This window comes from Phaenicophaeus curvirostris, chromosome 3 (genome assembly GCF_032191515.1).
Source record: "Phaenicophaeus curvirostris isolate KB17595 chromosome 3, BPBGC_Pcur_1.0, whole genome shotgun sequence".
NCBI classification, from domain to species: domain Eukaryota; kingdom Metazoa; phylum Chordata; class Aves; order Cuculiformes; family Cuculidae; genus Phaenicophaeus; species Phaenicophaeus curvirostris.
The window spans coordinates 57349820-57373861 of record NC_091394.1 but is presented as its reverse complement, the minus strand read 5'-3'; the positions used below and the strand labels follow the sequence as shown (position 1 = coordinate 57373861).

At 36.8% G+C, this 24042-nt stretch overlaps 1 protein-coding gene across 2 annotated transcripts in view; it reads left to right on the top strand.

Moving 5' to 3' along the window:
- Positions 1 to 5490: 5490 nt before the first annotated feature.
- The window catches only part of ST18 (ST18 C2H2C-type zinc finger transcription factor), a 171294-nt gene continuing 152742 nt past the window's right edge, over positions 5491 to 24042 (top strand). Inside the window, exons 1-2 of one of the 2 annotated variants that reach the window (XM_069854103.1) lie at positions 5491 to 5553; positions 5859 to 5994. In XM_069854103.1, coding sequence (XP_069710204.1) covers positions 5515 to 5553; positions 5859 to 5994 — 175 coding nt within the window. In that variant the 5' untranslated portion in view covers positions 5491 to 5514. Of the gene's footprint in view, positions 5554 to 5858; positions 5995 to 24042 lie in introns of those variants that run through there. The other variant, XM_069854098.1, reaches the window with a different exon arrangement.

The following is a 24042-nucleotide window of genomic DNA, read 5'->3' as shown; positions in this document are numbered from 1 at the left end:
AATAAGATGCTAGCTTTGGAGTTTGCCTTCAAAACTGGGAGTAAGTGTACTAGCAGCCTCACAGCTATGTTATGCAGAAAGAGGCACTTTTCAAAGACTTTTCCATCTCATATACTACAACTTGGCACCTGAGAGATTTACAAAATCAAACACAGGCAAGAATAACCTGGTAAGGAAAAGGACAATCTCTGAAGAACCTATCTGCATCTTAATCTAGAACATTTAAACTAAGGTTAGTGACACGTTTTGAAATCCTTGGAGTCCTTGAAATGTTTTCAGTAGAGTTTATTTTGGAGATTTCCACTGAAACAGGTGTTTTGTATCAGAAACATATCAATGACAATGGAAATTACCTTTACTTCAAGGGAAGAAATTTCCATTCTGAAACTGAAACGATTCTTATACACCTGTCCTCAGAATGTTTTCTTGATGTTGTTGCAGCCAAGCTACAATGAAAACATTCTTTTGCACTAGTTTCTTTCCACTTTCTTGCTCTTAACAAATGAGAATTATCAAAGACACTTGTATCACTTTTGGGGTGGAGGCTGCCTCAAAGCCCAATAGCTCTGATAGTGCAAACTGATATAGGTAACTGTGGCCCACCAGGAAAGATAGAGCTCTTCACGTTCTCTTCCTAACTGCACAGATTTCTAATACACCAAACACGGATATATAATTCCTGATTTCTAGGAGTGATACCACGGGCTGTGGGAAAACTACAGCCAGAGCAAAGTAAAAGCCATCCTCTAGGCTGTCTAGAGGTCACCATGGACATACTGCCTTTGGTAATTGCACTGGCTCCCTGCTGCGAATGCAGATCTTCATTTGATAGCTTTTACTCAGCTTTGCAGAAGTTATCTGAGGGTTTGCGATTACACCTGTGATGGTGATTGCTGAGAGCATTTTGAGAGAACAAGCTCTCAAACAATATGAGGATTGTGGAGGTGTTTTCCTAATCTAGACGGTAATATTCACTTCTAAGAGAAAAGAGAGTGAATGCAGACCTCAGATTTGTCTCAGATGTTTCAACTGCAAATTACATCTTCCACTCAGACAAGTCATTTAATATCTGCATTGAAATAACATAGCACACCAAGGGGAAGAAGAACCTTTCTGTCCCTGTTGCTTTGTGACATGTGTTGTCAAAGAGTTTTCTGGTCTTCCATAGAAACCAGCTGTACAACCTGGTCTCTGTCTGACTGCAAGTGGATCTCTGTCCCCCACCTGCCTCATGAAATAAGGTTGTCAGAGTTAATTTTTGTGAAGTGCTTTTCAATTACTACCTAATAGATGCCCAAATATGAAGCATGGTTAGTAAAATAAAGTAACTAAAAGGACTTTAACAGTACCGGTTTTGCTTTAAAAATCTTTTCTCTCACTCAGTGCTCTCTGTTTTAGTATTCTCATCTTCTTTCAATTTAATCCTCATCCCATACCTTTTGTTTCTTTTCATTGGCCCTTCTGGACAACTGTTTTTGGGAAAGGCTTTTTATATATCTCTCTCTTTCCCTTGGTCTCTAATAGATAACCATCATCTTTTAAAAAGCAGCCACTCCCTCCCTCAGCTAAGTACTATCTTGGCAGGCAACTGGGGAGGAGGAGTCTTCTTTAAAAGGCTTGGAAATGGTGTTGTTAAAAAATATATAAATAAAGCAACAAACCTTTTAATAGAGCTGAACAATCATCCCTTTCATTCCCTTATGGCCTATTGTGCTTCTGGCTTTTTTATTATTTAGTGTGCATAAAAAAAGAAAAATCCAAATGTTTTATGTTAAGCCATTAAGAGTTTATTTGGGTTGAAAATAAATAAATAAACGTGGTGCTAGCAGTTGCAACTGTGAGCACATGCACAGTTGCGTGGCAGAGGCAACCTATAGGAGACACATCAGAAGGCTAGAATAAGCTCCAATGAAAGACTAGAACAAAAGCATCAGCAGCATTTGTTTCTGGTTAAGTACTTTTCCATGAGCTTGACTACTGGAGTGGTTTACCCAGCTTTTATCCATTTCAAATTCACCTCACTCCCCCTCTTCTCTGCAGCATCATCTTCAACTATAACTTACAGTAATTACATGGAGAAGGAGTAAGCACAGGTTTTTTTGTTTTATTTTTTTAAACCACCTGATGTGATTGGTTGGTATCCAACATTGCTTCTGGAGTTATAAGACATCTAATTAAATTGTTTTTGCATTGCTTGCCTGTGTTTTGGTTTTGGTTTTTTTTAAAAATGCATTTAGATTTGTTTTTTAAGTGCCGAGTACATTTTGTGAATAGCCATAAAAAACATTTTCTTTCTTTCTTTCTTTCTATACACTTCCACTTTGTTTGCCTCCTCTGCCTGTTGTCCACAGAGAATTCTGCAGGAGGCTGGTGATTGCAGCAAGGGCTCCTCTGTGTGCTTAATCTGTATCTATCTTGCTTTTTCTCATTTCTCTGATGGGGCTGTTGGGATGAGAAAGAAGTATCTTTGCCATTAAATCCAGTACAAGGTTGACATATTAGCTCCTACATGACCTATATTTGGTGAATCAACATCAAAACTTAAACTTTCTAACCCTTTTTCTCCATGGTAATTTTTGAAAAGAACATATATAGAATGCTGTAGGTATTGTTAAAGACTTGGATTTCAAGAGGCACACAGGAGGATCTTCTGAGAATCTAAGTTTTACTTTGCTGTATCAGTTTGGGACATAAAATCTGATGCTCCTTGTGAAGTTGAATGGAGCCACTGACAGTCTAGATATCAGAGGGAGAGGTGTCCACCTCTAGTCAGGCTCCAAAGGAAGGACAGTGCCTAACGGGTAGCCTTCAGTGAGTGCCATTTTGTGTGTAGAACATGGAATGTCAGGTTGCAAATGACAAAATGTCCATCTAGCACATGTAATAGCATGTGCATCAAAGCTACTAGAACACAAATATAGCCACAGAACAAAAAAAAAGAACATGAAACTGACTCCAAGACACAACGACTGTTTCTTTTTTTTCCTCATTTTGCAAGGATTTTGTGGATTTTAAGCAAAAAAAAAAAAAACGCTTATCTCTCTTATAATAGCATGTAAAGGAGTATGATCTGAACACAATTTTAAATGTTATGCTCATTTAACTTATGGAGCTTGGGAGATTTTCCTATAAAAGCAAGGTGTACCTTTCAAAATCTAATTATAGGATCAGTAATAGAGAGGAGAAAAGCAGTCAGATATTTGAACTTAGGAGGTGTAATGTTCCGTGGCCCTTGCTCTTGTGTAAATCCTTCTGCTAGTTCTGACCTATTGAAAAACAGGTACAAGAGCTCAGTAAAGACTTCCGAGGATGATCTTACCGAGGCCTTCTCAGTCCATAAAATAGGGATTATAAACTTTCTGACCTCATGGCGATACTGTGAAAATAATCTACTGTATACTGCAGTATTTTCATAGGCAAGGTATGTATTAACAAAATACAGATAATCAAGAGGAACAATAATGGGGTTACTGGGAAAGAAGAATAATAAATGTGTACTGTACTGTAATATTTTACTAATTGCTATGGGATGAGAAGAGATTATAATTTGAACTTGGAATAAAAACAAATATAAAAAATTAGTAGACTACTCCCTCTTGGCTCCAGTGCTTTTTAAAATCTGCATTAAAAAGCGAAAGCAACTGTTGTGACATCTCCAGATATTATATAGAAGTGAAGATTCATTTGATCTCTGTAAGTGATTACTTTTGGAGAATGATACTGCTTGACAGGCAAAACTGTCAACTCTGATAAAAGAATGGATGTTTGTTAGGTACTGAGAAGCAATCACATTTGTTTTAAAAATCCTGAGAGATACTTAGACAATTCTGTTTGCAAGATCATTCGCAATTATATTTTAAAGGCATCATTTTCGAGCATTGGTCAAATAAATATAGCTTGGTAGTTTAACATTTTGTTTATTTCTAGAATACTTTTACATGATTACAAGCTATGCTTTTGCCATCCTATTAACAGTCATGAATCATTCAGTTATTAAAGTACATATGCAGGTGAATGTCCTTTATGTCGTATCTGGAATGATCCTTAATCCTGGAATAAAAAATTGGAAGAACCTATGTAAAAAAAGCTGTAACAGCTTATAAAGCTGTTTAACCTGGGATGAAATGAGAATACACATTTGTGCTACAGAAGCAGACCTCACAGAAGGAAAAGCAGACTAGTGTTTATTTTACAACATAATGTCACAATGTCTTATGTTGTCCTCTCACAAATGTACACAACAGGTGTTTCACAACACCTGTCTTTAAGACTTTTGAAAACAGTTTAAGAAAAAATATTTACTAAGAAGTGGTAAAAAATATGTGAACATGCCAAGGATTGCCAAGTAGATCAGAAAGAAGGACGGTTTGAACTGGGTGGTAGAAAATTATTCCAATGCTGCTCTGACAGTTAAAGAAAGAAATTGCAAAGAGATCAATGAGATCCCTCCACATCGGGAAATAGTTGTCTGCAATTTATTTCTAAAGAAAAGCACTGGAGTCGCTTGATGTGGGTGGAGGCCAATGGCCCATAGTGGAAGTGCTAGGTCTACATGGTAATTCTCTTCCTACAGAGAGCTGAAGAAGACATTTCTACTTCTCTGCCAGAGTGTGACTAGCAGGGTAAGAGTTTTCAAATAAACAGGTTTAAAACATTGGTACTGGGTGGAGGGGTTTTATGACTTTAAGAACATTTGAAATTACCAAACTGAAATGCAAAATATAAACTTCCTCTGCTTTTTAGAGCAGTCCCAAATGGCTTTAAGAATTTGGTTGCAAAATAAGCAAAGTTCCATCAGAATCCCCACTTTGAATTTTGTGGGTACTGAATACTTGAAACAAGAGTATGGCTTTTATAAGCAAGGCCTATTTCTTTAATGAACAAAAGCTAAAGACTTGACACAGGTGTTCTGAATTTTGCTGGATATGAAGTAGGGTAAAGCACAGAGTTTCCTTGTCTGTTTTGTGATAGGTTTGAAAGACTCTGAACTAGCCTCTGCTGCTTAATTTGGCTCCAGTGTTCCAAAACTAGATCCTACACTAATTTCAGATGTTTCTTTCAGATCCCTCTGGAAGAAAACGAAGTTTTTAGTGAGGAAAATGCTGTGCAAGTAATAGAACAAATGCACTCAGTAGACCAAGCAAGACTGAAGTTCTGCTTAAAGATGATAAAGCAAATATAGCTTAATGTTAAGACAGAGAGAAAGTAACACCCGCCTCCTCCTCTGCACACACATACAACTTGTTTACAAAAGTGCCTTGTAGTGACTGCTGGTGGTGTCACTCCGTCCCATGCCCCAGAGCTATCACCGGGCCTCATGGGAGATGTGACTACAGCATCAGACATGGGACTGTTTGTTCACTCACTTTCTGTGAAGAGAGTTTTGAACTGTGTTTTGAATAGACAGCATTTTCTTTGTGTGGTTGGTAAATAACACAGAGCAAAGTTAGTCAGCAAGTTGCATAGCTTCTGCATTCTGATTCTTTGGAGCCCTTTTGTACCAAGCTTGACAGGATGTTTTTAACAGAATGTGACCTCACTGGGATACCAGAGGTAAGGAAAAAAATTATTTGGGCTGTTGTGGAATATTTTGCACAGAGCTGCCCGAAAGTATTGCTTTAAAAAGCCTCCTGGAAAGACAGTGGTTTCATGGTGATCCAGTCAACACCTTGTTTAGTGAAAATCAATGTCTTTCACTCCTTTGTTATAGGAAGTCTTAATAAGATTTTCTTTTTTTCCCACTTATGGAAAAAGACACTGATTTGTAAATTTCAGAATGATTATGTACTTGCTCTAATGTGTTGAGCAAAGGCCCAGTTCTAGTGATAGAACATCAAAATATTTTCTTTCTAACACAGAACAGAATAAGCGGTTCAGATCTGGTTGTTCGTCCAAGTCCTAGAAGAGGAAGTGCCAGAATCGGAGCAGTGGCAAACCCTACAAGACCAGGCGACAGTGATCTTCTGGACACTCGTACTCAATCACTGGGTAAAGGTAAGAAGGAAAAAAGCAACAAACCAGTATCAGTGTGTTTTCTGGCGATGATCGTGTGTGGATTTTCATCACAGGCATTAAAACAGAGGCCGCTGCTTGCAGATTTGCTTGGACAGAGAGCAAAGTGGACTGCAGGGGATGCGGGGCTGTGCAGGCACCCCCTCTCCCCCCTCTGCTGGTCAGAACCAGGGAAATGCGGCTGGCACTGGGGGGGGATCAGGCACCTTCCTGCCGAGGTGGAGGAAAGTCCTGCTTGCTAGCGGCTCCTTAGGTTTTCTTTAGTGATTTGCTCATGGTTGTAAGCACTGACAGCATTAGGATGCAGTGGTGCAAGGTTCAGCGACAGTAAAATAAGAGGGAGAATGCGGAGTGCTCAAAAAGCCAGGGGAAGATGATTGGTTTGTTTGTTTGTTTCCTTTTTAAAAAAAAACCCAGACAGGTGTAGTTCAGTTATTTATTTATATAGTATAAAAATATGTATAGATTAATGCTGAATGATCTGAGTGATTTTTTTTATATTCATGATCTACAGAGGTTTTTAGGAAAATGAAGGAAAAATGCATTATTACACAAAATAGCTTAATGAGTAATAGGCATCTTGATGTTCTGAAATTGAATTAATAATATGTGATCTACTTTACTATATATATGAATAGAGTGACAAAGCTTCATTGTTTTTGTGGTCAACAATTGTTATTTTCCAGCCAGTACAGGTGATTACGAAAATAAAAGATGTTTTGTTTAGAGTAACTGATAGAGCAGTGAGAAGAAATGAAGTTCTCACAATATGTAAAACAGTTATTCATACTTAAAGACTTGCATAGCAGGGAGTTCTAAAAATAGGCCTTTAAAACTGGAAAGTTTTAAGTGCTGCTGACAATAAAAGTGTTCTTTGGTAAATGGGGATGGAAAAGTTTGCTCATTTGCTTGTAATGAACTACAGTTGCTCTTTACTGTAAGGCACATAAAGTGACAGAGATTTGTTTTTTTCATGTGATAAGTTAGCAAGTGAAGGGGTTGAACTTAATTTAGTTGTATAAATGATGCAATGAGTGAATCACACTCCCAGTAAGATAGGGTAATGACTTTAGTTAAACAAAGCATTTACAATGATACTTTTATGGTGTCAAGCTTGCTACTGTACTTTGATCCACTAGCTTGGTAGGTAAATTGCTAGCTCTGTCCTAATTACAGCAAATATTACTTCTGAAAAATCTTCTAGAGACAAGCATGTTCTCTGAGGCTGAAGTCTGACAAATGGGGATGATTAAAAAGGGTTAATTTATTTGGTATTTGTGTAGCAGTAATACTTATGGTCCTCCTCACGGACCAGATACTGGATTTTGAACAATAAAAAACCAGATTTTATATACCAAGCAGCTAATGATGCAGACACAAGACAGCAATTTAATAAAACAAATGTGATAAATTCTTCAGTCATAGAAAATACACACAAGTTGTTAAAATGGAGTTTTCTGATTTTAATAACTTTCTGCATCTGTATATGTACTGTTAGGGTTTTTTGAACTGATGATTTTTCATGGCATCTCACCCACTACAGGTAAACTGCTACTAATAGCTTGAAGCTTGATTCCTTTTTGACCTTCAGTCAGGGAGATGTTGGCAGAGCAGAATATAGTTTACTTTATTCCTGAATTTGAATAAAAGTTCAGTAAAAGTAAGCTGTTTAATATTTATGAAAGCTATGATGGGTAAACCAGTAGAGGTCAGTACAGAGTGTTGAAATGGAAGCGGAATGCCAAAGCTTTTTGTATTTATGCTCGACTTTCAATCTCTTAACTTTTCCTTTGAAACGTGGTAAAGGATTTCAGTGGCTTACAGTCAATATTCCTGTCCGCTTCGAATGATAAATTAAAAATACTTGGGATAATATGATAATGACAGACTGCTTAAACAGAATAATTTAAACATGCCTTTGCTAGCATGATAAAGCTTGCAGAGAGATGTTGGAAACCTTATTTGTGGAATCATTATTGAAACCAATGTGTAATACTCATTACATGTATTGTAGGGACAAATGCATCCAGCTGATAGTTATGTTGCAAAAAATGTAGGGAAACAGGATAATTTCTAGGAACCAAATTTTCAAATTCTTGAAGATAAAGTGACAAAAGATTTTTTTCACAATTTCGGAAACAAGTTTGGATAATTATCATTAAGTGATGTTTTAAAGGTCTTTTCTTTGTGTACATACACATACATACACAGAGAGAGACAGACTGTATATAAAGTTGAATTATCCTTTGTTTCACTTTTTAAAGCCTTTGTTTGCTAGTGGTTTCCTTTTGTGATTTAAAGCAAGGAAAGAATCACCGTGGATAGCCTGTCCATGAAAAGATCCTTCAGCTTATACTAGCTGCAAAAGCTCATCTCTGAAAAGCTTCTGTTCAGGCTGGTTTCTATGGGTCTAGAAAGAGTAACCTTCCTGTCCCTATCCTATTCCCTTGCACTTTAACTAAGTACTTTGAAAAGTATCTTGTTATTAAATTGCAAATTTTGAATATTGAAGTATTACTGAAAAAAAGGTTATCATTAGATAAAGGTGGTATGTTCTATTTTGATTTCAATACTGACTTACATGTGCTGTCTATGAGGCAAGGGAGAGATTTCCTGGTATATTCAGAGAGAGCAGAACTACACAGAGAGGGAAAATTTTTGAAAATGATCTTCACATGTTCCAATTCACGTTTCACATTCTTTGAATTCATTATAGGGGTATTAGAAACAACACTTTCTTTTTATGTGCTTTATTGTACACTTAAAAGTGACAAGTGCTAGGCAAAGACTCCACAACCCTTTTTCACGGACACCTATGTTTTGTACTGTTGGAGTCAGAGTGCTTTAGCCTGAATGCAGTTCAAAGGGCTGTAGGGGAGCATTACTGCAGGGGAGGTATTCTCTGATAACTGTAACAGCTATCAACAGTATAAACTGATGTAGGAAGGAGACAGAGACATCATAAACTGCTCTTTCACATCTGACCTGTGATGTGGATTTGTTTTGTTTTTTTTCCACACTGTAATATCACATCACAGATCTTGCAAAAAATCTCCCTTTACAGGTGTAGAGTAAAATCCTGGTGTTGGCGAAGTCAATGGGAACCTTGGCATTTGGATCAGTGTTGAGACTAGGAGCATTACAGACTTGTTTCAACACTCTCTCCTCACCCCCCGGGGCAAAGGAAACTTAGAAATAATTAATTTCTTCCATAACATAGGGTCTAATCTACCAATGTAGTATACATTTGATGAGATGTTAAATGACAGGTTCCATTTTGAGTCCAAATTTCTTACCAAAAGTTTGGAATCAATTCTATTAAATTCAGTTCCCTTCTTCATTCAAAGGCAAGGAGTGAAACAACTTCTAGTACTGACTTAACTCTTGACTTTGTTTGTATTTTGAGAAATAGGGTTGAATCTGAAAGTCAAACCAGCCTTCATTCCCCAGGTGAACTTCTGATATCCACAACATTTTGACACACAATATTTTCCCATTTCCTCTTTCTTCTCTCTCTCATTTCTTGTTGGGTAAAAAAGGTGTGAGAAGTTGTATTTGTTGAGCAACAGCAGAACTGCTTATTGACAGTAACTGGTATTCTTCATTAGTTGTTGTTGGAAGGGAGAACACTTCCTCAGGTTTTTCCTGAAAATTAGTGCAAAGGTTGAAGTTAAGGTAGTTCTTATAATACTGAATGCTCTGGTTTTAGCCAGTCAGTATTGAAGTCCAAAGGTTTAAGTATTTCTACTGCTTCAATTAGGTTTGCTTACATGTTAAATTTCGTGAACATCTGGTTTGTTTTTTTCTGTAATATATGGCACATAAGCCCACAGAATTTCAGGACCAAAATAACGTTGCTGGAAACATGTTGTTTAACCAAGTGCAATGCCATGCTAGAAGTTTGTTATTCTTATTTGTATCCTGACCAAAGACAGACAATTAACAGCAGAGCTGTTAATGAATAAGGAACAGCCGGTCTATCTTATCACTGAAATTCTCAGTCTCTTCATAGATTAATGTTTCATATTTTCTTGATTGTGGTATTACATTCAGACATTCTTATACAGTAACATTCTCATTTTGTCCCCTTTATCAGATGTCTTTCATTTTTTTTTCTTAAATTCTTTTAAAAATTCTTCCCTGCAAAGTAGCTATACATAGATAAAATAGACTACCATGATGCAACTAGAGTTTATGTTTGTTTAAATCAGGGATAAATTTCTCCATTTTTAGTGTATGTGTGTACAGGAGTGAATTCCAACAGTTTTACATTACCCGATATGGAGGTATCTGTCAGTTAACTGTAAAGCTGTGTGTTCTGTTTAAACATGTATAAAAAAAATTGTGGGCTTGTGTACAGATGGGAATAGGACTAATTCAGTCAGTGTGATCAGTAATCAAGATAGCGACACAAGTGAAAATCTCTTCATATAAACAAGGAAACTGTGGCATTTCCACCAGCAATTGAGTACATTAAGGTTCCTTACCTGTAATTATGTTATCAATCTGCAGATTGCAAAATAATCTAAAATAAAATAGAGCTAATAAATTAGAATGATAAATATTGGCAAATACATTTTAATTTCAAACATTTTACATGAACAAAAAATAAAGATTTTTTGCCTGCTTCAGAAATAAAAGAATCGCATAAGGAATTAGTATAATTCTGGGGAATGTGCTCTGTATCACCAGAATACATCAATGTGACAGTTTCATTTTTGGTGGTTCTCAATTGTAGTGAGACATATATATGGAGGACTCTTTGCTTCTGAAGTGTATAAGGGATCAGAAATGGTGCTTTTCCCTGACTATCTTAGATTGGCTAGTATAGCTGGGTTTCTTCCTTTTCAGTTTATCCTGGAGTTTTATTGGGAATTTGTTGCCTGTCCTTTTCACTGTGCAGCTCAAGTCAATACTAGTTTTTTTCTTTTTCATTTCCTCCCTTTCTCATGTGTCAAGGATGAGTTTAGACTTCAGTCTCTCATTGATATTTTTACCTCCCACTGAAATCAAAAGGATGTTGAACCCAAGTCTTTACTATCTTACATAGGCCAGTAACAAAAAAACCTAGTTGTATGGGGTGGCTTAACTCTGATGACCTGTAGCCTTCACAAAGCCAACATGAAACTTGAAATATATGTGAACTTAAGATTTTCTATAAACTCTGAAAGTCACTTCCTTTTCATAAAAAATTCCTCAATATTTTCTCTTATGCCTGTGTGTTTCTAAGAGGTCAATAGTCACAGTATCACCTTAATTATAAATGAAATATATGTGAATTCCTTTTTTGTAGTACATATTCATGTTTATGTTTACAAGAAAAGCCATTTCTAAAAACCTTATTTTTTTAGCAAGTCTCTTCTAAAAGTGAATCTTATGTTTGGTTCTACTCTCAGAATAACTCTTCTATGAAAATATTGTAATAAATCAATAAGATATTCTGTAGTACATACTAAATATACCACCAAGGGATATTAAGAATGGGATTTGCAGAATAGAAAATATATAACAAGTGCATAGCCCTACTTTTTCCTTTGAGAGTAAATCTCGATTTCAATTGTTTGCATTACGTTTTCTCAATACTGTAAAAATACAATGACATTTGACTACTTTATTTGACTGTTCTTTGGGGGGCTTATTTTTGTACAGAGAAAGAAATGTGACCTTCTGAAAATGTTTTTATCTATGTGCATATATATTGTTTTTTTATCAATAAAGTCATAATTTATCTTTCTAAGTATATGAATATATACAGAACATTATGATATTTCTTCTGGAAAATGCTCCTTGGGAGCTCATTAATATGTTTTATGATCCTAAAAAATTCATATTGACATTAACTATGTCCCGGGAATTAAGATGTTAAACTTAAGAAAATGGTTAATTAAAATTAGATGGAATGTGAATAAAAGTCTTAAAAATACTAACTACAGCTTTAAACTGAATGAATCAGAAACACATGTCATTTCCCATGAACCTGACTCACAGAAATATTTTATCTATTTTTCTCTGTAATAATTTGATTAATAGTTTCCTACAGAAGTGTTAATCATGTGATTGCATGTGTCAAAAATATTCCACTTTGCTAGCAGTTTTATACTGTTTCAGAGAAAATGTATAAGTAAAGATTTTTTTGGTAGCTTAATATTGGTGGTAAAGATGACCTCAGAGAATGTGAATGCTCATACCTGGTATGCTGATACCAAGTTCTCTTGAAAAAAAAAAGGGGATTTGGAGCAGCATGGATTTTAATTGTAGACCAACCTGGTCCTGTTCTATGATGAGATGACTGGATTGACTGGATTCATGGTTAAAGGGAGTAGGGGGTGTCATCTGTTGTGACCTAAGCAAGGTTTTCAGCACAATCTCCCAAAACATCCTAATATTCAAGCAGGGTCACTATGGTGTAGATGGGTGGACTACTGGATGAGTAGAGAAGTGGATTGATCATCGGACTCAAAGCGTAGTGGCTAATGGTTTATACTACGCATTGATGCCCAGGTTCCTCAGGGAACTGTTCAGAAACACAACCTCTTTAATAACTTCATAATTATCTTGGTGGACAGTGGGTTAAACATTGTATGCTGACAGTGATGAAGGCTAACAAAGCATTGGACTATATCAACAGCAGAATAGCTAGTAGATCAAAGGAAGTTGTAATCTCCCTTTACTTGAAAAGGGGAAGATCTAAGACACATCTAGAATATTGCATTCAATTCTGGGTATGCCATAAAAGACAGATGATCAATTGGAGCAAGTTCAGTGGAGAGCTGCCAAGATGATTGGAGGCAGGAATATATCCCCTACGAAGAGACAGGGCTTAATTAAAAGGTTTATTTACTCTGGGGAAGAGAAAAGCATTAAAAAAAAAATCATGCTTAGGCAGATCCTAAGAATCCTGAGAAAAAAATTTTATTGCAATTTATTTTATTTTATTTTGTAATAATGTTTTCCTTGTAAGTGAATAGTGCCTCCAGCCTCTAAGGAAGCTCACCCATTCCCATACATTAATGAAGTTTGTGTTGTTAAGGAATTCTAACATAAAAAGATGGCATTCCAGATGTAGTCTGATGATTTATCCAGGTCTCTGAACCTTCTTTGCTTGCTGGGAGGATTCTTCCTGTGGAGTGGTCCTTGCCATCATTCCTGGGATGTTGGAAATTTACTGAGTACAGATGTTTGGCCAGGATGGTGAATGCTGTTGGTAGGGAACCGGTGGCCTATGGATTCTGAATTGTGACTTGGTTTAGTTTGATGGTGCATATGCTGTGTTCTTTTCCCCTGAAATTTGATGTAAATATTTTTGTTTAGGAAGAAAGGAGGGTATCAAGTAAGGCATAGGAAGTCTGACCCTTTTTTTTTTTTTTGGAATGAACCAAGTGAGTGATTAGCAGATGTATTTGTAACTCTCTTTTCCTTGTGCCAATCAACATGACTAGCAGTGAGAATGGGGCTAAAAGGAAGCCCCATGGCTTCCTAATGGGAAGGAAAGGGTTCATGAGCTCTCTTGGGTCATTGGTAGAAAATACTGTACTTGGAAATGTAGCATACATTGTATTCAATCTTGTACAAAATAGCTTTATACTTCAGAAGAGATTAGGAATTGGCTGGTAAGATACCCATGTAATCAGCCCTGGAATGAACACCAACAGTGTGGTACCAGAATGTTCACCCTGTCCCACATAAATGTTTTCCTGTTATGCCAGGGAAATAATTTCTTGCCCACTCACTTCCTCCTGATTGCAGAAGCAAGTTTGATATATACATTGTATGTTTACAAGTTTGATATGTTGTCCTGACTGAGGCTGTGCTGATCAAACACAGGACTACTTAGCAGAAAGCATTGCTCATGGACTTTCATAACTTTTATTCACTTTTTCTATTTTTTAGCGTTTTCTTTTTCTACTTCTTGATGTTCCTTTTTACCTTTCTGATTAACTCATTCCTACCCCAGTATCCTTCCAAAAACCAGCCTGCCCCAATTTCTTTCTCTCTACTGGTCCCAGCTTTACCGTATCTCTTTGCAAACTAAGTGTTTCTGATACCATTGCAGATGTACTTGTGGCTTTGCATGCAGTTTCTGCTGCAGTTGCCTGGACACTGTCAGTCTTGCATGACTAGGTCCCTAGTCCTTCACTTCAGCTATCTGTGAAGTTTAGCCATTGATCACATAACTGTCTCACAATTGCCTGTGAAATCTATCCGTTCTTCACTGCATTGTTTGTTAGCTTCTTGCTTTGTTATCTCTCAATAGTTTCTCTTTTTCTGTTCATGTTTGCATGGGTAGTGTTAGCATGCCCTGGTCAGCTAGCTTTAACTCCAGGCAGGGCCCAGGCAGCAGCATTGTTGCTTTCCTGAGCCCTAACACCAATGGCCTTATCCTTAGCTGGTGCTATTGGTGTACAGTAGCAGAAAAGGCATGTAATAACCCAAATAATTTATTAGTAATTGGTGTAACAATGTATTATCTTCACTTTCAGAAAAATATTAACACATTTACATGACTTTTCTTTTAAGCATTGAATTTATAAAATAACAGTACCATGGGACATCCACTCTTCAGGACTTTACATATCTGATTTCCAGGACTAGGTGATCACCAGTCAGCATCACACTAGGACCCAGAAAGGGATAGAAGTGAGTGCACATTCCCTCTTATATGTTCAGTCATTCCTGACCCTCTGTGCTTCAGATCACAAGGAAGCAGTGATACCACGATGCTGATCTGGAGAGGGAATAAAGGCACAATACTACAGCTTTGGAGGAATTCAAAGCATTCAGAACCACGTGTTGTCACTGTTGTGGTGAAGGGAATAGGAGATAAGGGCATGGGTGATGATGGCTGTGATGAATGGTTGAAAGCTTTTTAGGTTTCTTTACATACATGCTGGCACAGAACTTTTCTGTTGGGACTCCTCAGGAGACACAGTACATGAATGGCATGAGAGTAAACTCTGTCCAATTTCCAAGCTAAAAAGAAATGAATAATCTAATATTGTGTGAGCAGGTGCCACAGCAGTGCCTATAAGTAAGCCTTGGTGCAAAGTTGGTTATGGTGTCACATTTATATATTCCTGTAGTGGTTGTGTGAGCGTTGGCTGGCTTCATATCTGGCAGAGCAGTCTCACCTGCTCATCCTCGTCAATGAGAAAAGAAGCTTTCTTTTCATTGTTCTTGGTCACTGCGGACAACAGGAAGCAGAACAAGTAGGAGCAGCTGAAGCCACAGCTATCGATGCAACTTCAGAGTGGGAATAAACACTCGAAAATGGGATTCTGGAAAAGACCCTAGTTCTAATCCATAACTAACCCAGATGACTTCAGGTAGTCACCTGTTAATCAGGTGAGAATGTGCTCTGGTTGTGAGAGACTAGATCCCACCACAGCTGGAAGACAAAATTTGCAACTGGAATTCTATGATCCTCTGGAATTAGGTAAAGAAATAGGTCTTCAAAATTACTGTTTACACTTTTTTATTTTTGTTAAAAAGAAAAACCAAACCACTTTTGTAAATGATTTTAATTTGAGACTTCAGGAAAACAAGATCTATGCTGGCCATTGTTGTCTCGCGTAGAAGACACACTTAAACCCTTGCTTAGTGGGTATGTTCCTCTTAAAAATTAAAAGCTGTAGAACATGGGGCTTTTGAATGATTCTTTAATATGTTGGAAATAACATTCAGTTGACTCCTTTCTGTGTTAAGTCTTTACAGTACTTATCTGCAAGTACTACAAAGAAACAGCATGCATTATCATTTCTGTGATTTCAAAGTCTGCTGCCCACTTCTGAAAAATTTGCCCACAAAGATAAAGTACAGCACATCCTATTCACCTGTTTATATAATCCTACGGCTAGTGCTATCACAAAGGCATCAGTTTTATTCAGTGATTTCTGGAAGTCAGATTTCATGAGAAGTGAACGAAGCACAATGGACAACGCTGACTAAAGATTAAAAGATAATGCTTGCCCTTGTAGTGGAAAAAAGTTCTGGAGATATTTTTATGAGTAAAACTACTTCTGTTTCTGAAACAACACTGGAGTTGCCAAGAATTTCAATGGAATTATACAGCTGGAATATGTTGATATTCTTCGATGGCATTTTTTTCTTTTTTGAACCAGGAATCTAGCACTACATGACACTCCATCAACAATGGCTTGCATCAAAGAACAGCTGAAAAAAGACAAACCTGAAATTCTGATTTCCACGGGTGTGAGACACAGTTGATTTGGTAACTAAAGATAGATCGTTAAGTGGCAGTGTTTTATCTTGGGAATAATTTCTCTTTGACTGACTATTCTTAGAGCCCTTTTTTTGGTGATCTGCTCACATTTAGCCTCGGATATTTGGTTATTAACCTGTGATGATTGTGAAAGAAGAAAACTATGGCAGATTAAACCCTCCTGTAAGGTGTATTCTGTGGTGTGTAACCGTTGTTATGTACATAATCTACAGAGATCTAGTGAACATATTAAAGATATTTCAGTATGAGAAATTAGTGTCATGTGCAAGTCTGATTTAAAATAACTAAATAGCAGAAAGTCTCTGCTTCTTCTTGCAACTTAACAGGCTGCCACTTTCCTTTCTGTTTACATGAACTATGACAGAGAGAAGCACATTCTACTCCTATTTATAAAGCTTTTTAGTGTGGAAATGTTCCTCGAACAAGATACGCCTGGAGCCTAGTAGACTCCATCTCCAAAGGGAAAACACATTCCCAACACACTAGAATGAAAGATTGAATTATACTTTTAATTATTTGTCTTTTTGCCCAATTATCAAGTAGATTTATTTAGGTGAATAAAAAAATGATCCTGAATGCTTAAAGTACTTTTGTGAAATAAAATATGTTATGCATGTGCAATGATAAAGGGAAAAGAAGAAGCAGAGATTGCCAAGGACGTTCTGAGAACATTTATTGATTGGAAACTAATCACTGGGGTTTTTCCCCTTTGTTTTGTTTTGTTTTCCTGGGGTTTTTTTTTTGTTGGGATTTTTTTTGTTTGTTTTTTTCTTCTCCATATTATATGAAGTGGTCTCTGTCTGGGTGTAATTTTTACTTTTTAGTGCCATCTGCACCTGTGGCCTTTGGACTTAATGTTTATGACAGATGGACTGGACTGTGTTTGCACCATTTAGTGTATAATCCTTCTGTATGTATCTATGCCATGCTAGGCAGTGGCACTGGCCCAATGGGCATATTTATTAGTGCAGACTTCCTGTCTGCTTCCATTGTTCTGTTGCAGTGTCCTTTGAGCCTAATGGACCTTGCTTTGTGCTGGTCCCACCTACAAAATACTGTTCCTGATTCATGCCAGATAATGTGTTGCAGACTCTAATATTTTTTTTTTCCCCTCTACTACGTTTGCCAACTAGAATGCTTAAGATGGATCAATTCCATATTGTAAATGCTCTTCCTCTCCTTTCAGCCTGCAAGCTTCATTTTGGAACAAGCTTGTTAGCTTTGTTTGCTAGTAATGAGATGTTTGATAAAAAGCAGAACTGTTTTCTCTGACACGTCACATCTCATGCTACCTGAGTTTCTGTTCTACTGGAAGAGGAAGTTGTACACAGCAAAGTGATAGCCCTTGTTAACGAGGGTGCAATAAACGCAGCCCTGGCTGCAAGAGCCTGCTGGCCCATGGCTGGTAGCCTGGAGCTGTGCGGCATGTCTCATTCCTGCTGACTTCATCATGTGTCTGATATGGGAAAAAGGACAGGCTACTATTGCACAAGACATGTTTCCTTGTGTATCAGTAGAACAGCAAAACAAATGGAAAGCTCAGGTACTTCCATTGTTTTTAAGCTTTTTTTAGGTTTATGAATGTAATAATAGACAGATGGGGTATCATAACAAAGAACAATTTGGTGCAGTTAATTTATCTCATGAAGTTATGAGGTTGCCTTTCTTGAATTTTTGTGCCCGTTACAGAAAATCATGAAGTGAAGCTCCCAGTTTAGTAAATTTCAAACCAGCATTTGAGAACAAAAAGCACCCTTTTTTAATGGTCAGTGTGTATAATCCTAGCTAAAAAGATCTAAAAATATTTCTACAGAAAGTAATCACGTCCTTATAAACCCTTTATGGAAAGATAGGTCACCTATATAACAGACTGCACAGTAAGACTATTCATTCTGTCCTCCTGTTATCATGATCACAAGGAAAGGAAGCATGTTCATCTCATACACCTGGATTTTAGCAGGGATAGTTTCTGGGTTGGGTAGACCTACCAATCAGGATTCTGCAGGGTGGGAATAATGACCTGGGAGAGAGAATTTATAATTTCATAAAGAACAGAGTAATTATCAACAACATTTTCATATCTAGGAAAAACTTCTTCATCATATTGAAACAAAGCTGTATAGTATAAAGAAAAGAGATTAAGTTGGCATATTCATGACTAAGAAGCTGAAAAGGAAAAAATTCTTGTTTTCCTTTCAGCCATTTTAAATTTGGTATTTCTGTTTTGCAATTAAAATGTCAACTATAAAATATCCATCTAGAATGTGTAACTGAGTAAGCTTGGGCTTGAGAAGAAAGTATATTGAAGTCTGTACGCGAATCCTCATGTAGTGTTTGAATATCTTTTTCATTCACTTTTAATGCTGTTGAATATTTAGCACTTTTAAAGATCAGGTACTCAAATTGAAATGGTTAAAAAGTGCATAGCATTTCTGTGAAGGAATGTGTATAGTTTCAACCCTGAATTTAATATTAAAATACAAAGTTGAAATTCAAAAATCTCACAGCAATGTGTTCAGCAATCATATTTCACACCGCATGAAATCTTTTTCTTCCCTTTTGTGATATCTGAAAGAGTTTCATCAATTTAGTCTTGTAGTTGCACATCTTGAAGAAATATTTTTAAGAATGCGGTAAAGCAAATGTGCAGGCTAGCTGTGGGCAAATCCTGTTTAATACCCTTCAATTTGAATTAGATGTGTGACTGTTCTGATTTTTTTGCTGTGGCGGTATCACAATTTGTTCCTGATAGATTATTGCTTACCTATTCCATCAAAAAACAGTTTTCTAAGTTGCTTTTCCCTGCTGCCAGTTGGGGTGATGATGAAATATCTTGTTGAATCTACCCTAAAAGCTTCAGCGTCTGTTTTATTTTTGTTTTGTAAAAGACATTTTATAAATTCTCCAGTGAGAGCAGGGGTTGGTACAGAGGTATATTACAGAGGATACAGGATATTACCGAGTGTTTAGTTTTTTATTTGCTTTTCTTTCTTTTGCTTTATAGAGTTCATAGCCACAGTGCGGTACAACAATAGAGATATTATACAAGTTTGCCAGGACAGACAAGTAATCTTCTGCCTTTTTTTTTGCCTGTAACAAAAAAGTCTGTTTGTTACATGATAAGATTATCTTTAAGGTTATTGTAATATTTGGTTTTATGATTAGAGCTCTCTGCAAATAATGACCTGAGGGGTGGTGTCATCGTGTAGACAAGCTACACGACCATTCAGCTGTGATTATCATAACTTCAGTGCCAGTAATGTACAGTGCCCCAGAACTGTGGAGCTAGGTATCATGTCCTGCAAATGGAATTATTCAGTTAATCACGGAAGAGCCTGGGGACTGTGCTGATGGAAACACATAATAGCAAGGTTATGCCTATCAAGAATCTGCAGCCTCAATCTCCCAACTGTGAGGCACAGTAGAGACAAGCACTATGTGGCAGCCATCCCTTGTGTATCTTCACTGTGTCTCTTCCCTAGACATTTCCTAACTACTAACCAAGCCGATATACCATGCTGCCATCATCTACCCTTGCATCTACAGAGTTGATCTGAAATGAAGATAATTAAGGGGATTTTTCATTACCCTAAACTGCACATACCTGTGAACACTGGAGACTCAACCTTATCTAGTCTTAAGTGAATTCACACTTCTGTCAGAGGAACTGTAAGTCTAAAGAGCTTTGCAGCACATCCAAACTGGCCAATAAATAACTGCATGTCCTTGGGAACGTGAGACAGGAAACTGCTCTCATCTGCAGACACTAGTTCAGGAGTAGCTGCTTTCTTTGTGTAAGCCTCCTGTCTCTGCATGCTCTTACCGAAGAGTCAGGATCTCTTTCTGCAAATATTATTATATGTAGATGACTTCCTCAATATTTTTCTGTCACTGAAGCCATTCTTACCTGTTAGGCTTCTGGCGTGGTGGAACTGCTTGAGCCAGGCCCTCCAACTACTACTTTTCTCCTATTACTATAATTACTCCATAACTGCAGCTTTTTTCTGATTCATCTGATCTACAGGTATGATCCATCTGTTTTTCTGATGGGAGAGAAATACACGTTTGCGGTCCCACAAAAGGTTCTTCCAAAGACTTGTTCAATGCCAGTGTCCACCGAGCTCTGGATCAGTTTTCCTCCTAGCTTAATGATCGTTTGCATTTGCAAAGAAATAGGACAGTACCCTTGGGATTTAGATCAGTTCTTATTCTAGACAAGATTTCAAAACTGGAAGCAGAGAAACTGGCTTTCCCTATCCATGACTTTCCAGGGTCCAATCAACAGATTTAGCCACTGAGTTCCTAATGTCTCTAAGCATGTTTGACTCTGATCTTTGGAATGGCAAATCACAACACCCCTAACCTCCTGGAGGATTCCATGGATATCATTCATTTTAAGATCCATTAGGCAAAGCAGCTGCTCCTTTTGCCTGCTAAAACACCATTTGTTGCTGCTAGATCACCTGCCTCTTCTGAAGGCACCATAGGCAAAAGAGGCTGTAGGTTACTGTGAGTCACACCTGGCACCTCCTTGAGTGGTTCCAAGAAGTGACTGATTGAAGATGTGCAACTTTCTGCACGTATTACTTAATGTCGTTGAATTATTTTGTCTTTGCAACTTATTTCTATTGTTAATGTATTTCTGGTGTATTATACCAAAGTGTTAAGAGCAATTTAGTCTCATTTGTGTTGAAGTTGTATCAGTCTTCATATCTGTCTCTTAAAAAACTAAAGAATTGCTTCAACATTGAACACAAAATAAAAGGATGCTGTGATAAAATAATCAGATGTGGTAGGCAAAATAGAGCTCCAAGGGTCACTTTTGGTTGCTTATATGAGTCTTTTACAAATAAAATAGTGCTGATGCTGCTATCCTATAAAAGTTTATCTCAATTTGTGCGCTCAGAAAGCATACTTAAAATCTGAATAATTGCTCCTAGTTGCAACAGAAGGAAAATATTGCATTTCTTTTTATTCACAAATAAGCAGTGTAAGACAACATCATTTGTGCCCTTTTTATATTTCGGAAATAAAATGTTTTCTTTCCTTGATTTTTTTCTTCTTCTTGTAGACTAATATATTGCAAGACAATATATTAAAAATATTCAAATTACAGTAAAATTATTTAAAAAGTAAAAAAAGCAAATGCTTTAAAAATGCCTTTACTTAAAGACCTCCAGTTTTCATTGGTCCTGTTTCTCATTTTGTCAGATATTGTTGGGTCCTGCTTACAAAAAAACTACCTACAACCCTTCTATGTTCAATTTCTTCCTTCACTAAAGAGAGTAGTTCAAGCATTGAATAATGTGTGAGGGGAGACTGTGAATTAGTTGGAATTAGTTTCTCATGTGTATAAGGACCAGTATAGACAGAGCTTGATTACTTTCTTCAGCCAAACCCAGAGAGCAGCCCTCTAACTGATTTTAAAATCTGTTCTTTAATACTCTTCAGTGGTAGGAAAAGTACTTTTTACACAGTTGACAGCCTCTCATGAGCTTCACAGCATAACTTTTGCATGTGACTGAGATCAATTTGCCCAAAACTGGGTCTGTGTGGAATTATTTAATTTGTCCTCCTCATTGCTCAGAATCCCTTTCTTCTGTCTGCTAGTTGTATTTCCATTCCACTAGTTAATACTGTGATCAGTGAGGATGAGAGAGTAATCTATGCTTTGTACAGGTATTATGTCTTTCTTCTGTCTACCTACATATTTTCTCTAAATCCTGTGATTGCTGAGGAACTGGCAACAGAGATAGATGAAGGATGTCACACCTACATATAAATGATGAAGAAATGATGGCTGTTGGCCATTGACTTGCAGTAACAGAGGCATCTTTAACTTGTACATCAAAGGACCCCTGTTTAAGCATACTGTCTGTACCACCAGTTGAAAATAGAAAAATGGATCCTCATCTGTCATGTACTCTATCATTGATTCACTATGGTAAAATAGCAACCAGTTCCACAGCAAAACTGTCTTGTAAAACAAACTAGGCAAAAAAAAAAAAAAAAAAGAGTGGGAGACTAGAGAGGTGTATAGTACATACTGAAAGTATCTTGCAAATTATAATATTATTATAGAAATCTGACATAAAAAATGTCTTCCAGATGAGTTAAATTTTAATGTGGTCATTGCTGTATATGTGTATTACCAGAATCTGGCTTTGAGAATTATCTGACTTTGAGGGTATATGCCTACCTAATATTTCCTTAACTGAGGCTAATATCAAAATGAGATTCATTGTTAACACTAATGACAGCTTCTATGAGGATCTAGACAATTTACTGAAGCTGTCTTCACAAAATAATAAGCAAAACTTATAAAGACTTAGCAATGTTTGTATAACATAGAAAAAGATAACTGATCAGGTTGCTGTGGGAAAGAGTAGCTCAAAGCTCTGATCATAAAAGCTACAGTGTTGACTGCTTGTACATACATTAAGTAGTATCTTCTTAGATTTATAGTTTCTTTCAATTGAAACAGTAGCTGCAGTATGCTTTCCCATTCGTTAGTGGAAAAAAAAAGTGGTGTACTTGGGAGGAACAGAAGGGAAAGGAAGGTCTAAGGATTAGAATTTCCTTTAACTAATCAACTACATTATGGAGTAATAATGGGTGAAATAGCATGAAGAACAAGATTTGTGTGCATGTGAAATAAATGCAAATGTGTAAAAGACTGATTAATGCTAGTTTCCTAGTGGATAAAGCAACCCCCTGTTTTTGATACTCTGATATTTGAGTTTATAGAATATATATTCTCTTCCTACTGACTACTCTGTAGCCATTTCTGTTAAGTATTATCTCAAAAACTGTACAGTACACTTCTTACTGACATAAAAAAGCAGTAAGTCTGTAAGAGAAAATGCTGTCCAGAGTATGCAAGAGCACCATTTAAGGGTTCAAATAGAAGATACATTTATGTTTACTTGAGAGGTTCCTGTTATCTAACATTCCTTTTGTTTAAATCCTTATTTTTTCTTCTGCTTATCTTTCTAACTCCTTCCAACTTTGTTTTCACATCTTTTATTTTTCTCTTTCCTCCTGCTAATTTTCCATTTTAACAAGATTTTGTGAGTCACACTGATTCCAGGCAAACAAGCTGCTGTACTGTAAAATAAATAGCCTTGAAATGCTACAAAGTAAATCACTTGCCTTCAAGATTAAGCTAAAATGTTTGCTTCAGCTTCATGTCTGAACATCCTTCCACTTAACCAGATGATAGCAGAGTTTTTGCCAACAAAACATATCTTTGCTAAACCAGGGCCATCTTTCAATAAGAACAGAGCAGTATGATGCCCTCTGCCATCAAAACATGCCTCTAGCCCTATTTATTTATGAGGAGCTTTGTACTGGATACAAACTGATCGTGAATGTTATCCAGCTTTATATAAGACATCACATGGTATTGGTAATCTGATACAGGGTTTTAAATGGATAGCTATGCTGCCAGCTTTAAGTGCCAGCATTTTTTTTGGCTTTTGCTATCAAGTGGTATAACATGTACTGCTAAGAAATACTCCAGCCTTCATAGAGTTTACGCTTCCTGCAGAAGAATTTCTACATCTTTATTTTGCCTTTCATCTTTATTTTTCTGAACAAAATAAACTATTTTGCATTCTCTGATACAGCATCCTGGAAATAGACTGTTGTATGAATAATAATTTCCATCTTACTCCTTGCTCCCAAATATATTTTTTTGCAAGCTTGTATTTTAGCATCTTTTTGCTGTGTGTTTATTAAAATAGTTTTATTTTACTGCCACAGGTCTGGAGAACCTTAAAACACAGATG